Raw genomic sequence first — 14,797 nt, 5'->3', positions numbered from 1 at the left:
GATTCGCTCAAAAGTAAACCAATGAACATTGTCCGTTGTCTGCTATTATCCAGAGTCTGTGGAAAGCCAAAGGAAGAGGGTGGTGAACACCACCCAGTCCATAGCACGAATACATAACTTGTTGCCATTCAGCCCATGGAACGCCGATTCCCAATGCAGCCCTGACAAGCTTCTTCTTCTGATCAAGCATCCGTATCCATCCCGTCGCCGTTGTCGCCACCATTCTTTTCTTCAGCCGTGAGAAGCGACTCGCGCCAACAGGCTCTGCTGAGCCATAACAAGACGATGAGCCTTGAAGCTGTCAGTCAGGATCTCGCCAGTGCCATCCTTCTCGAAGTGAATGAGGCGGACGGTGTAGTCATGCTGCTTCTTGGTCAACTTCCACACGCCGGTCGAATTCCTAATGTGACCGTCCAACCCTAAAAGACAAAGGTTAACCAAGACGGCCAGCCATATAAGGCAAAACAGTATCGTGACCAGTCGGTCAATCGCCTGAGGTTGCCGAAGCACATGGGTACGACTCACATTCAAGAAAAGCGCCAAGGGTCTGGACGCAGGTAACCGAGTTCCACAGGCGGCTGGTATTTCTGATTGTGGCGGGGATGTTGTTGGTCTTGAGGACCTCGAGTGGCATATGGACTTGGCCGTCCTGGTCCTTCTTGCCGACGATGATGGTCGGGCAGCCGATGAGATACGACTGACCCCAGTACTTAATCTTGCGGCGGTCGTAGTTGTTGAGCTTCTGTTGGATTTTCTTCTTATCCTGCAGACGGTCATCGATCCATTCCGTCGTTTTGAGCTCGACGTAATTGTGGTGCATTTTGCCTTCGACCTTGGCATCCCAGACTAAGTGAATGCTATTAGCATCACCTAGGCATGCGCAATAAGGATTCGCTGGGATCATACTGCAATCGACCTCTCCGCCGATGACCATTTTCAGTTTTCCAACGCCGGTCTCGACGACGGAGCAGTACTGCGCGTAGTTGCTCACCACCTTGTCATCGCGGCTCTCGATCTCGTCACGGGAGACGTTATCCCAAATGTCAGGGATGGTGTAGAGAGTCTCGAACTTGAAGCCTGTTCGGGTGGGTTAACAAGTAGCAGCGAAATCTAACGCGTGCGGTTGCGAGCTGACCGTAGTAGTACTGCAGCCTCTCCTTCCGTTCGTCTGCAGGTCCTTTGCTAGCTTGGCGCGCTTTCCTTTCAAGCTTGGCAGCCTTGTCCTCTTCGATGAAGCTGTAAGGCAATGGTGAGAAGCCAGTATGCAGGGATGGATATGGGATGCTGAAGAAGAGCTGAACACGGCTATAACAAAGTAATTGTACTTACATCGTGCCCTACGGTCTGTTAGCTATTCCATCAATTCACGGGCAAGAAAAGCCCACATCGAAGAATGTGGCGTTCATGGACCACTCATCGATTCTTTGGTAAGGCATAGTGAGTAGCTGCACCGGTTGAGATCAGCTCTGAGTCTTCTAGCAGAGCCTGCACGAGCATGCTCACGTTAGTTATCATTCCGCGGTAGGCGACGAAGTTAGCATCAGTCTTGGCGCCTTGCTTCTGTTCCATGTCCATGATGGCGGTAAGCAGGCCGGTGAGATGGCCATCCTGCGAGTCATCAAGCAAGCGGAAACTCTCGAGGCCCTTGTCGAGATAGAGATGATGTTCAGCACCATGGGGCTGGGGAGGATAGTAGTGGCTCAAGGAGCGCGCGTCCAGGTGGATCTGGTGGTTTTCATCATAAGAAAATTCGGCAACCTCCTAGAATGCAGATGGTGGCAGTCAGTAGGATGATTCGAGCATCGCATGTGTGGAGCTTTCGGTTATGCGTACCTTCGGACGTTGGATGTTCTTGGGCCTGTTAGAGAAGAGCTGCCAGTTGTTATTGGGATTGGTGTCGAACTCGGCAACGACGTGCGGGCCCTCAGCAGGGCCCTCAGCAGGGCCGTCCGCATGCATATCGCTCATTTGGGGCGGCGTGGCGACTATGAACGAGGTGGTGTTGAAGCTTCTCGTGTCGGGGTGGAAGCTCTGTCGCGACTCGACGCGCTTTGGACCCTGGGGAGCAGCAGGAAGCGCGCAAATCGCCCGACGTCATGCCAGATTCTGCCGAACATCAACCGCCCGCCTCCCCGCGCTGTAAGTAAACACGCTCGTTGCCATGCTGCTTTTCCCGCCTGTTTCCTCTTATCTTCTCAGCCCTACCCGTGGACTCCGCGTTGCTCGCTCTTGGCCGGCATCCGCGTCGCCCTGACGAACCCCGCCTTCGTTCCGCACAACCTCCGCCCTCGAGTCTTACCGCCAATCGCCAAAAAAAAAAAAAAAGGGGCAAGCAAACAGCAATGTCCTCCCGCCGCCCTCCGCCTCCGCCGCACCGCACGACCACCGCCTCGGGCATGCGCCGCAATCTCTTCAGCAGCCAACTATCGCGTCGGCCCCCGACCGCCACCGGGACCGGCCCATCCAGCACAAGCGCCACTTCCGCGACGACGCTGCAGCTGGACCCCAACGGCAACGGCAACGGGAATGGCAACAACGGCGGCGGCGGCAACGGCGGCAATAGACGACAGGGCGACGACGAGGAGGACGATAACGAGCAAGGTGAATATCGCGACATCGTGGCGCGCGATGCCGACGGGAATTATAGGCTTGAGATGCCCAATGTTGGACCCATGCCGAGGGATGATTTGAGGGAGGAAAGAGGTGAGTGTTTGGGGTGTACCATCTAGGATGGTGCGCGCGGGGGTGGCTTCTTTTTAAGAATTGGACGCTGATGCGGGTGGTCGTTGGGAAAAGAGGTGGAAAGTAGGTTGATCGAGACGTATCGGAAGCATCAGCAGCATATCGAGCCGAACGGTAGGTGCCCCCAGACCGTTCCCTACAGATTGGAGGAAGACACGTTGCGCGCCAAATTTGCTGACGGAAGGAGCGATGGCAGAGTTCAGAGCCACACTGCAGGCCAGCTTGCAGGCCAAGGTGGAGTCGTTGGATGAGGACAAATGGATGTTTGAGGGCGATGATCCGCTACCATCCTGATGTCCGGGAGTAGGCTGCGTTTCACTTCGTGTTTGGTATTCTGGGCGTAAAATGGCGTTGGCGCACGAAAGAAGGAAATATGAGATACCCCCCCAGACTCTGCGTCGGAGTCCTCAGGTCATGGTCATGATATTACTATTTCTTTTTCCAACCCCAGCCATCTTGCAACCCATTGCCTAGTCTAGCCCCGGCGCCGGTGCTGGGGCTTCCACCCGCTTGGACTTGGGCTTCTGACCCGCACCGCCGCCGCCGCCCATGAACATGCTGCTCATCATGTCCATGAGCGGGTTGCTCTGGCTGGGGATCCTGATGCCGAAGTACATCTCGCCAATCTGATCCAACGCGTCATTCCAGCCAGCTACCAGGTCCAGGTGTGCCTTGTAGTGGCTCTTGAGCATCCTGAAAAGATCCGCGTTGCCGCGTGTGACAGCGAGTAGTAGTAGGCCGAGGAAGTTGAGGAGCGGGAGGGAGGGATATATGCGGAGGTCGAGGCTCGAGCCGCTGACGTCCTGCACGCCCAGCGAGGGGTTTTCCCGCGACAGGCGCGTCGTGAACTGCAGGAAGCACTGGTTCGCAGCGCGCACGTTGCCGGCGACCAGGTAGGGCAGCACCGCCCGCGCGGCGTAGAGGGGTGCTGTGTGCAAGTCGTCTTCGCTGTACCACTCATACTCGAGCTTCACCATGTACTCGGCCGAGTCGCGCGTGCCGTGGGCGAGGTGCCGTTCCGCCTCGTAAGCGTCGCCATCTACGAGGCCCACATGTTCAGTATATTACACCCGGACAAAAGATGCGTGGGAGAAGCTTACCCTCTGCAAGTATTGTGCCTGCGACATGGTGCAGCTCCGGATCTCCAGCGGGATATTCGCCAAACTTGGCCGACCACCTGCACAAACACGCGCGTCAGCCCACGCAGACGTCACGAAGCAGCGTTCGGGACCTACCCGATCATCTCGCCGATGAAGCGCTTCTTGGTCGGCTCCTCGGGCGGGAAGCTGCGCAGCAGGCCCAGCAGCTTCGCCTTGGCGGCAGGGTCGGGCTTCGTCTCGGCCTTGTTGTAGACGTCGAGTAGGAAGAGACACAGGTCGCCGCCACTGCCGCCCTGGCCCGCCTGCAGCAGTAGCTGCGCTCCCGACGCGAGGATGTTGATGGCAGCATCCCAGTTCGACTGCTTGACGTAGCGCGTGCCGATGACGCGCAGCTGCTGGTGCGCTTCGTAGAATTGGCCCTCGGCGATCCTGTGGCGCGCGTAGTCGGGTCAGTGTTACAGTCATGCGGAAGAATGGGGAAGGACATGGGTTTTACTTCTCTTGCTGGCGCGCTATCGTCTTTTCGAGTTTGGAAGCCATGGTGGGTGCGGTGGTGTGGAGGGCAAGGTCGGGATATTGGTTTTGGTGTTGCGAGCTTGGGTGACGATGATGCTGTTCCGCCCCTCCATCTCGTGTGGTCCGTGCACAACTGAGTGGTGACCGTTCTGAGCAAAGTTTCATGGACTGTTTATTTTGTTGTGCGCTTTAAGTTGCTTGGGATCATCTGCTGTTATGCTGTGGTATTTGGTATAGCAGTTGGAGGAACCATCCCGCGACGTGGTAGCTTTCAGAGCATATGTCTGTTCCAAGGACAGCATTTGATTAGACATACTTGGGCAGCACAGTCAAGGCCTCTGGCAAACTAAGCCTGTAGTCCTCTATATACGAATGTAGCCAATCAGTGGAACGTCGTTGCGGAATGACGCAGCCGTTCCGCAAATCTCTGCAACAGGGCCGAGCGCATGGTTCAGCCCTCTTCCGGAAATGAAACTACTACTGCAGGATGAAACAACTTCTGTCTATTTTCAAGTGTCGCTTTGCTGTCACCATCTCTCACACTGCTTCTAGCTCATTCCTTTGCGCAAAGCCCAGGTGGTTGCCGCCCCTGAAAGTGGATCGCTCTTCTTCCGGTTTCGCGTCGCCACAAAGATTCCAAGGCCGCGAGAAGCTCATACGACACGTAGAATCTCTAGACTTTTGAACCTTCCGTCTTTCTCAAGGTATAAGCACGGCTAACCCTCGAGCAGTGAACATGCAACAAGACTTGCTGCTCCCGTCACACTATCTAATCTTTATTGAACCTGTGCAGACTAGGTCTAGATGCATTTCAAGGTCTGTATGAGGACACGCGACGATGTCGTTCCCAAGCCTCCTCGTACAGGAGGCTCGCAGCCATCCAGAAAAGACCCAAGAAAACTTTTCTTCCGCGCGCGAACATCAACATTACAGCAGACAGTTCCAGTCCATTTTCAGCGCTTGAAAAACGCTGAGGCTGTTGTTCAGAGGACAGAAGATGACTTTCCCTACATTAAAATTTTTAACCTAGTGTATCTCCTATACAGTGCGTCCATGGTCTAGTGGTTATGATTTAACCTTCCCACGATTACGTTACGAGGTTGAGAGACGGGTTCGATTCCCGTTGGACGCATGATTATCATTTTCTTTTTGTCTTGCCCAATTCCCACGAGAGCATGATGTTGTGGTATCATTGTTTTGTTGAACGAGGTCGGGTGGGCCAAAAACACTTCAGTACGAGATTTTGAAGGAACACTATGGGATACTGGACTTGAAACACGCTCGGCGCACGCAGCGCGTCGAGCCTTTCAATACTACAAGAGGGCTTGTGCAAGGGAAACGTGGTTGTGTCTTTGTTGTGGTGGGGGGCTGCGGGGAAGCTCGGGGCTTGGGGCCAATTTTTAGGCGGGGCGAGCCCAACTAAAGAGTGAGTTCGTTGCCGTTCCTCTTCCGTTCCTCAGCCTACACGTTCTACATGACAACCTAGCACCTCCACTCCACGAGTCTCGGTAACAATTTGTGCCTGATGCCAATGCTTTGGAGGCAGGCCTCCGGCTCCTACGGTTAGGCAACGCTCGTCAACTTTCGGCCTTGTGCCGCACTGCGCTTGCTTATGCAAACCGTACACCACCCTCGCTTCATCGACAAGACAAAGCCTTTCTTCGATAGACACATGACCCAAGCGGACCCCTGTCTCTACGTGAGAGGAAACGGCCGGATGCTCGCCATGTGGACGACCTCCCGAGAGCTCGTCCTACGCAGCAGGATCGCCATCATGTCGCCGCGGCTAGCTCAGGTCATCCACCGCCTACACTTGATGAGAGGGACGACGTGGTATCCGTCGCGGGATTGATTAGAGGACTGGTCTGGCTCCCGCGAATACCTCCACTCAGGAAGAAGGAGACGTGGCCGAACCGTCCTCCTACGTACGAATGAGCATCCTGCTTGAGCACAGGCATTGGGTGGAGAGTCGTCCGTCCTCATCACCGATTATCGCTCAAGATATCGCCCTGGCCGCTTACCACCCGCTCAAATGGGCTACACTGGAACCTCATGGGCCACATCAACAAGAGGACGCTTCTGAAGCTCCCCGGACTCGTGCTAGGCTGTCTATTAACAACACACAAGCTCAGTCCATGCTATTGTGTGGCAGCCGCGCTAGGGTTGTTCTGGTAGCAGTGCTGGCGGAAGTCGGCAACGACATCACCTACCGTATGGTCTATACGGAGAATCGTCCATCCTCGTAATCATGGACGCTCGATTGAACCCAATTGTCATTCCTGATACCGACTCCCCCCATTAGGATCTCCTCCCCTGTTGCCAAGTCGGAGCCGTTGATAGATTCGAATGTGAGGCACGTCGGCAGACAGGGAGTCGAATGGCGATAGAAGGTATATTCGCAGCTAATAGACAGACGAATCTATGAAGAGAGAAAGCCTGCGGGGGTTACCTTCGAGTGAAGGGTTTTCTCCCTCTGCGCCCGGGGGGTACGGTATCGGCTCGTCTTCGTGTTGGGTGTGCGGCACCTCTGGCAACACCCTGGCGAAGTGGAGGTCGAGCTCTCCTGTTGCCCTCGCGGACTCCGTGTTCCATTCGCGGTACCGCGTCGGAGGGATAGTCGAGCCCCTTCGATGCGTGCGTTGGTGCGGTGTCCGGTTTTGGGCGTGCTCCGACAGTAATGCGACACGGTCAACACGAAACAACTCACCGAAGAAGACCAAGGGAAGTGCTACCTTCGAGGCCTGCCGCGCTCCTTCGCCGAGAAGGTTGGTGACGACGACGTTTTCGTTGGCATGGGAAGAAGCGTTCCTCGCGGCAATCCGAGCAGAGGGCCAAACGCTGGCATCAGGAAGTCCTACCCAGCCAAAACACGGACGTACCGCCCCGGAAACTTCGTTCAAAACTACCCAGACACGATCCCAGGAACGCAAGATTACGTACCTCCCTCGGTGGAGGAGGTGACGCAGGGTCCAATGCAGGGTCCTGATCAGGCGGACAGCAGCACTCATCCGCCCTTGCCCGATTCACAGACGCTGAATGCAGGGCCCGATCACACGGAAACGGCGCATGACCAGGACATGGAAGAGGTGGAAAGAGCGTTTGATCCAGTACAGGAAGCGGCCAAGCGTCCGAGGAAGGTGAATCCCAAGTTTAGGGAGCTCATGGATTTCGACGCAGACATCACTCCCCAAGATTGAACGAATTTCTCTCCCTCTCCATGCCCATGAGGACTGGGTACAAGATGTATAGGATTCTGGAAAGATGGATGAATACCAGGATCACCGAGAGGCGGATGAATAAAATCGAGCCTAAAGGTCTCCGAAGCCTGCAACATTGATCACAGCGATCCCAACACCTTCCAATATTCTGTCATTCGTAATAATGTACTGGACTTTGAGAGGTAGAGGCGCTTCCGGGTCTGCAACTGTTGCTGTTGTATAGATACAGGCACTTCCGGGTCATGCACCTGTCGCTGTTGTATAGGTATGATAGGTTGACCTGAAGGTCATCCTCAATTTGTGAAATCCGTTCGTCGTAAACGAGCATGGCGGCCCGGGTGATTGCTGACTGACACCCTCACATCTTGACCAACTCATACCCACCTCCCTCATCCCGAACCTGTACACGCACCACCCTCGCAACCTCCTCCATCTCCTTCACCCCCTCGGCCCTGCGACACTCCTCCCTCAGCCCCTCGCCGACGCCATGAAACAACACCGCCAGCGACGACCCTTTCCAACAATCAACCTGCCACCGCCGCCGCCGCCCCTCACCTCTTTCCACCGTCGTCGTCATCATTCCCGCTTCCGTCTCCGCCCGCCTCCACCTCCCCGGCGGTGCGCTCTTCCAGATCGTGACCGCCAGGAAGACGACGCTCAGCCCCAGCAGCGCGGCCGGATACGCCAAAAACTCCCACTGCACGCTCACGCACGTCTCCGTTTTCCACACGCTCCCCGTCGCGGGCGCGCTGCTGTCGCCGGGCACGCCGTCGCGACGCATCTGCAGCGTCATGCTCGCGGCGAGCGCGGCCCACGTCTCGTCTACGGCTGCCAGCGTCGCGTTCGCGTCGTCGTACACTTGCATCAGCCAGCTCGGCTCTGACTTGAATGGGATCCCTTCCCACAGGTCGATGTGACCCTGCAGGAATGTAGGCAGGTACGCCCCGAGATTGGCGATGGCGCCGAAGCTGAAGACGCATTCTGAGGGGACGTAGAACCTTGTGGTCGCATTGTTGCTGCGGTTGTAGTTGGGAACGGGGTGCTTGTGGGTTTTGTTGGGGTGAGTGGAGAAGGCGGAGGCATCGTAAGAGGTGCCGTTGATGAGACAGGGCATGGGAACGGCCACGAACGGGTCGGTCGTGTTCATTGGGAAGTGACCTTCGCCAGACTGAGCCATTTCGGTGGTTTGCAATAGCGTTTCAGTTGCCTCGCCTTCGCCGACTTCGGCTTTGTAGGTGTGTATGCAAGGAATGAGGTTGCATTCGATGGCCATGAATTTATTGTTGTCTTCTTTGCCATTGTAACTGAGAATCTGCGTTTGAGAGATCCCTGAGATACCATTGGAGTAGTAATCTGTCGTAAACCAATTGCTGTTGTTTGTGTGCATCCGAAAGACCGTACTGTCGGCTGCCTAGGGGATCTCAAGGCTCATCTCAGAATTTAGGGTCCATTTGAACCCAGCCGGATCAGTCTGAAGTCTGTCGCTAATGTTAAGACAGCTGTGGCACATGCCAACGGTTCTGTATTGGGAAAATGAACAGTTCCCTGTGGCGCAAGTAGGGTCGATGGGGGTGTAGGACTTCAGGACTCCTTGGTGTAAAGCTGCTTGCATCCCAGCGTCTAAGCTTGATTGCCCTTCACTCCATATTTGCCCGCCTCCAGTGTAGTTCCTTGTGCGTAGAATAGAAGCCTGTGGGCCGTCAAAGGCCGTTGCGCATGGATGATACCAAATAATTTGCTGGATGAAGGGGTCGCTTGCCATAGCAAGGATTGTGATAGCCGCCCCGAGAGAGGGAATATGCTTCCCATTGAGCATAAGGAGCAGCTTGACGGAGCCCCAAACACCACGACTGGCCTCGTCGAATCTGGAAAAATGGCTGAGTGGACGGGGATCATTGTACCATAGCTATTTTAATTGGCCCAGAGCTGTGACGAGACCTGTCAGCAAAACATACTATGTCGGCAAATCCGGAAGCTCACCTTCAGCAACAGGAACCAACATCAAGCCTCTGAGAATGACACCGAAAACCGATACAAGGGCATTTACAGAGATCCGGTATGGCCAGTTCGGAAGGGTTTTGCCGTCGTGAGTTCCGAAAGTGACGATGATTGCGACCAATGCCAAAATGGCAGTGATACTGGAAAAAATCTCATAAAACCACTGCGTCCAGATGAAGAGGAAGAAACCAAATTTCGCAGGGGAGGGTTCGTGCAGTGATTTTTCCTCAAAGTAGCTGGAGGAAGTGGACTGTTCTTGTTCCTGTGCCAAGACTTGATCATAATGCGCAGTGGTATCTTCCTCTGAGCTCAATGAAAGGCGGCTCAGGCGTGTAGAGGACCGAACTGCTTGGCCGCGGTTTTCCACGTCTTCGCGAAACACATGGTTATCTCCTTCGGGTCCCGCGTCATCTCGGTGAGAAATGAAGTCGCCTTCCATTTTGGTGGGCTGTGGGCCGGGTTTCAGTAGCAGATTTGCATTTGCTGCCGGATTGTCTGTAACAAGGTCGGAGGTCAGAGATTGATTAGAATTCGGGCTGCGAGTCGAGCTGCTGTTGCGGCCTAAGAATAGAAGACGAATCAGTTAAGTCGTGGCTTACTACGTTTTTGATTGCTGCCTACAATCTGCACTAATAATCTGGCTGCGGCTATGAGAAGGGTGGGGCTACAGTATGCATTCAGCTACTAATTCTGAGGCTCAGCTGCCGCTTGCTCCGTGTGACAAGTCTGGGTATTTCGTTACACCAGAAACCTGTTATGCCCCCACACTCCGATTCGGCCCCAACGGTTTCCAATTTTCTCCTCGTACAGTAGGGCAAACCTGATGGTCGTACGCTGCCTACACATCACCGTGAATGCGACCACTTGCCCCGAGGATACTTCCCGATTGCCCAAACGGGGAAGCAGCATCTCCAACTTGAGCTGCGCGCTGCTCGTTTACTATAAGGTACCACTTGTAAATCTCAATATGTGCGGGACCGATAGAAGAAAGGGTCTCAAAATATTCACCATGCAGTAAGCTGCAGGGAGAAGGGTGTACCACCCATTGCCTACCTATGCAGATGCCTCATCAGCCTTGTACAACTGAGGCTGTGCTTTATGGTGTCATAAATCGTTTGATGTTCCTCCGGGCAAGCAAGGCTACATGGCTTAGCGACACCCTCGGAGTACGTTGCTCTTTCACATGCTGCTCGAGAGGGAGGGAACCTCATGCAACTAGTGAGCGGCTGAGCTTCATCATTTACGAAAAAAAAAAAAAAAAGAGGACAGTGGATACGAGGCTACGGCTGAACAGGTGGTTCCTATGATACGTCGGATGGTTTGCTGGCTACACTTTGTGCGGACTCAGACTCAGAAACAGTAGCCTCTTGTGGAATTCGATGCGAATGGACAAAGTACTCGTGGAATTTCGATATGGCATATTTCCCTCAGCGACGCGTGAGGAGACCAGCAAGACTGCATTCTTTGGGAGAAACAAGTGCCTTGGTGAGGCAAAAGTCCATCCGTTGAACATGCCTGTTCCTCTTTACGGACCAAGTCACACTTGTTACCTACCCCCCAAAGCTTGGAAGGAGGCCTTCTGTTTGTTTTCCCTCCTCTAGTGGTTTGGCGTATATCTTGTCAAGCTTGTTGTCGCCCTATGCATCCCTGAGGATATTAGGAGTAACCAGGATTTTCTGATGGGCGTTGTCTGGCTTCTGGAGTTCTTCGAAACCTTTCTGCACCACATCCTCCAAGGATATACGCGCCGTGACCATGCAGTCTACGCCCTCGAATCTGTCTGTATGGACTATAAGTCTCTGTGTATCTTTCAAGCTCATTCAAGAATGACCTCACCTTCTGAAAATGCTTTAACCACTTCTGCAAAGTCTTTCTCGTTGTACGCACAAGACGAGGTGACTGTGCACTCCTTATACATCAGAGGGGGAAAAGGCACGGGAATCTACAACCCATGTCAGCATCAAGAACACTACATCCCCAGCTTCCACAATCTACTCACATCGCCCATCCACAAGGCCACCACCACAACCACTCCCCTCCATCCGATGCTGCCGAACACATCCCCCACCACCCTCGGACTCCCGGAACACTCAAAAACCACATCCACCCCCCTCCCACCCGTAACATCCTTACACCTCTCCACAACATCCTCCGCCACCGGATCCACGACCACATCCACCACGCCCCTAACGCCCTCCCTCCGCGCCGCCACCGGCTCACTCACCACCACCGTCCCGACGCCCCATGCCCTCAGGACAAACGCCACCGCCACACCCACCGGCCCACCCCCGACAACCAACGCACTCACATCCTTCCCCTCCTTCCTTCGACCCCCCCTCCTCCCAGTACCGCCACTGACCCACCCCGGTACCTCCACCATCCCCGCCCTCTTCACCGCATGCCACGCCACCGCCAACGGCTCCACCAGCGCCGCATCCCGCAGCCGCTCCTCCCGCGGCAACACGTGCACCGCGCGCGCGCCGACGCGCACTTTCGCCGCGAAGCCGCCGCCCTGCACGCGCGTGCTGAAGCCGACGAAGGACAGGCCGGCGGCGCAGCCCTGGCTCTGCGGCTCCTCATCGTTGTCGTCGTTACGGATCGTCGACGTGCATTGCGCGCAGGAGGCGCAGGTGAGGCGGGGGTCGACGAGGACGGGGGTGCCGGGGGCGAATTTTTTGTTGGTGGTGGTGGTGGTGGTCGAGGAAGAGGAGGAGATGCGGCCGGCGATTTCGTGACCGAGGATTAGGGGCGTGGTGTTTGTGTGGGCGGGTGGGAGTTTGAGCATGTTTTGGGGTCCTGGGTGGGTAAGAGAGGTGGGGCGTGTTGGTTAGTATTAGAGGGATCGGAGAGGAGATTTGAGAAAAAGGGACTGTTGAGAGAGGAGCGACGACGATGCCTTTGAGTATTTTTTTTTTTTTCCTGAAGAACAAAAAGGGGATTTGAAATCGATGGACCACACACATACCTAGATGCCATAGATGCAAATCGCTTCCGCAAATTCCGCACCACTCCACGTCTATGATGACCTCGTCGTCGCCGGGCGTCGGCTCGTCGACGTCCACGACGCGGATGTCGTTCTCCCCATACGACCTTAGCGCTCTCATGGTTCAATGAGGTGTTTGGATGATGGTGCTTGCTAGTGGCTGGCAGCACGTCTGCCGAGGAACAAGTATACTTATGTTTTGAGAGGTACACCCCGCATTTTTATATGGGTACGTCAGCTTACGAGTGCCCACGTAGTACCCCGCCCCGGTAGTTGTGGGGGAGGGGTCGTTGGGGTAGTGCACATCCGTCATCCATGTCTGACAGCAATTCGTGGCGGAAGTAACGGGAGGAATGCCTTGTTCCGATATAACCGAGGGTCACTGTATGGGTGTTGGGGTTTTCGATGAGTTTATCCTTATGACTACACATCGCATGCGCTCTACATAGCAAACGTGTCCAGTATACGAACTGCGAGCCGAGTCGTACCCTTATTGTTACCGTATGAGGTCGCCTTGGTAAGTATTGCAACAGGGTCAAGAGAGCTGAAGCTTTTGCACCGAGGATTTTCGTACATGTTTTGTGCGCCCATGTCCGGACGGACGCTGCGCATATGGAACACCTCGCCAGCTGCCTTATCGACATATGAGAACTACTCACTTACTCTTCAGCCACCGCAACGCCGAACTCGCACTCGGCGATACCACTTAAGATCTCCCCCACGTCTTCTCCCCGTTCATTCAGCACCCACTCCAACGTCTGACTCCACGTTTCGCCGTTGTTCTCGAACCAGTCTCCCAGCCCCTTCACGAACATCTCCACCTGACCTTTCAGGGGCGCGTTTTCCTTCAGCCACAGGATCTGCTCGGGGTCCAGCTTCATCATATCTTCCACCACATAGTAGTGCGGGATATCGTCGCCCCAGCCCTCAGCACCGGGCTCATGATGCGCCGTCGCCGTGTATTTTGAGTAATGCAAGCGATTGTCGTGCGGGCCGGCATGCTGGTAGTAGTTTGACAAGGCGTTCGGGCTGGAGTGGAAGGGGGAGTTGAACGGGTTGGTGACGGGCGGGGGGTAGTTGAGATGGATGTTGAAGCACAGCTGGTTCTGGTCGCGTTCGGGGAAGCGCTTCTTGAAGCGGCGGGCGATGGTGCCGTTGCTTGGGCAGACGTTGCCGAGCACAACCTCGCGCAGCACCGCGTGCACGTCGGCCATCTCGGCCAGCTCCCACGTGCTCCAGTTGTGCAGCAGCGCGGCCCGCTCGAGCAGCACCGGCCGGCTCATGCGCGTCTCGCGCGGGTGCGCGCGGTTGTAGAAGGCGCGGTTGTACAGCCACAGACGGTACAGTCCGCGCCGCACCCGCGAGCGCTCTGCCGCCGTCAGTAGCCGGCGGTCCTCGAAGTTGTATTTCCATTTCTTGAACGGGTACACGTCGGCCCAGCGCTCGGCGACGCGGCCGACGTGGACAAGCTGTTTGATGAGGGCGATGGAGAGCGGCACGGTGCGGATGAGGTGCGCGGGCTGGCTGCTGTTGTGCGTGAGCAGCTGCGTGGCGTCGAGCAGCGGCCCGTACTGCTCCTCGGCGGCGTGTTCGAGGATGGGGAGCTTGCGCGAGGAGGAATAGATGCTGCGAAAACGGTGGCAGGTGGCTGAAAGGGCGAGGACGTCGGTTACAGAAGATATATGGAAGAAGATTTGGGCCACGAGCTCCGTGGCCAGGAACTCGAACAGCATGGTGGACGATGAATTGAACGGTTGAAGTTGGAATATGCACGGTGACGACTTCTTCTTTATGTCTGACTCGGCCTTATTTCTCGTGTCTCACTCTTGGTGGTGGTGTGCTGGTTCGGTGCTGTGCAGTTTATCTAAAGGTGGCGGGAGACTCGGCCAATGGCGATGACGGAGTCTCGGGGAAGCTGGAAGGAAACTAGATGCACAAAACCCCTGCGTTGGGGCTATCGAAAGAAGATGAAGCATCCCCGGGCATGGAGGCCTGGACAACCGGCGCGCTGCCGGGCGTTGTCTGGTCTATCATGGCTTGCGGACGTGGTCGGTGATGATGGGAGGGACGGGAGGTGGAGAAGGCGCGCGGTCGCGACAGCTCTCCGCGCCAGGGCCAAGACCCGCAGTGACGACCTGATCGACCCGGCCCAATCATCATGCCACCATTGGCTACACCCCCAGCTCCACCATCCCAGATGCCCGTCTCCAAGTCTTCTGCCATGCAGCGTCGCTCCCGGA

At 55.6% G+C, this 14,797-nt stretch overlaps 4 protein-coding genes and 1 non-coding gene across 5 annotated transcripts; 1 reads left to right on the top strand and 4 right to left on the bottom strand.

The window, feature by feature from the left end:
* Positions 1 to 231: 231 nt before the first annotated feature.
* On the bottom strand, positions 232 to 1,968 carry RAI1_1 (decapping endonuclease targeting mRNA; the record flags this gene model as incomplete). Its single annotated transcript, XM_066775016.1, has 7 exons — positions 232 to 419; positions 526 to 1,077; positions 1,136 to 1,236; positions 1,330 to 1,337; positions 1,386 to 1,445; positions 1,504 to 1,761; positions 1,834 to 1,968. The coding sequence occupies 7 exons, from the start codon at positions 1,966 to 1,968 to the stop codon at positions 232 to 234; spliced, it is 1,302 nt and encodes a 433-aa protein (XP_066635135.1).
* A 1,244-nt stretch (positions 1,969 to 3,212) lies between these two features.
* SLS55_003542 (uncharacterized protein) lies at positions 3,213 to 4,382 on the bottom strand (the record flags this gene model as incomplete). The annotated part of the gene is made up of 4 exons (XM_066775015.1): positions 3,213 to 3,781; positions 3,843 to 3,919; positions 3,978 to 4,271; positions 4,339 to 4,382. 4 exons carry the CDS (start codon positions 4,380 to 4,382, stop codon positions 3,213 to 3,215), a joined length of 984 nt encoding a protein of 327 aa, XP_066635134.1.
* A 1,023-nt stretch (positions 4,383 to 5,405) lies between these two features.
* On the top strand, positions 5,406 to 5,490 carry SLS55_003541. The gene has a single exon. It is a non-coding gene; the product is annotated as a tRNA-Gly (tRNA).
* A 2,444-nt stretch (positions 5,491 to 7,934) lies between these two features.
* SLS55_003540 (uncharacterized protein) lies at positions 7,935 to 8,849 on the bottom strand (the record flags this gene model as incomplete). The annotated part of the gene is made up of 1 exon (XM_066775014.1): positions 7,935 to 8,849. One exon carries the CDS (start codon positions 8,847 to 8,849, stop codon positions 7,935 to 7,937), a length of 915 nt encoding a protein of 304 aa, XP_066635133.1.
* A 4,367-nt stretch (positions 8,850 to 13,216) lies between these two features.
* On the bottom strand, positions 13,217 to 14,290 carry SLS55_003539 (uncharacterized protein; the record flags this gene model as incomplete). Its single annotated transcript, XM_066775013.1, has 1 exon — positions 13,217 to 14,290. One exon carries the CDS (start codon positions 14,288 to 14,290, stop codon positions 13,217 to 13,219), a length of 1,074 nt encoding a protein of 357 aa, XP_066635132.1.
* Positions 14,291 to 14,797: the final 507 nt, after the last annotated feature.

Source organism: Diplodia seriata (genome assembly GCF_021436955.1).
Source record: "Diplodia seriata strain FDS-637 chromosome Unknown scaffold_3, whole genome shotgun sequence".
NCBI classification, from domain to species: Eukaryota; Fungi; Ascomycota; class Dothideomycetes; order Botryosphaeriales; family Botryosphaeriaceae; genus Diplodia; species Diplodia seriata.
Note: the sequence above shows the minus strand (reverse complement) of the source record. Positions and strands in the feature narration are given on the sequence as shown.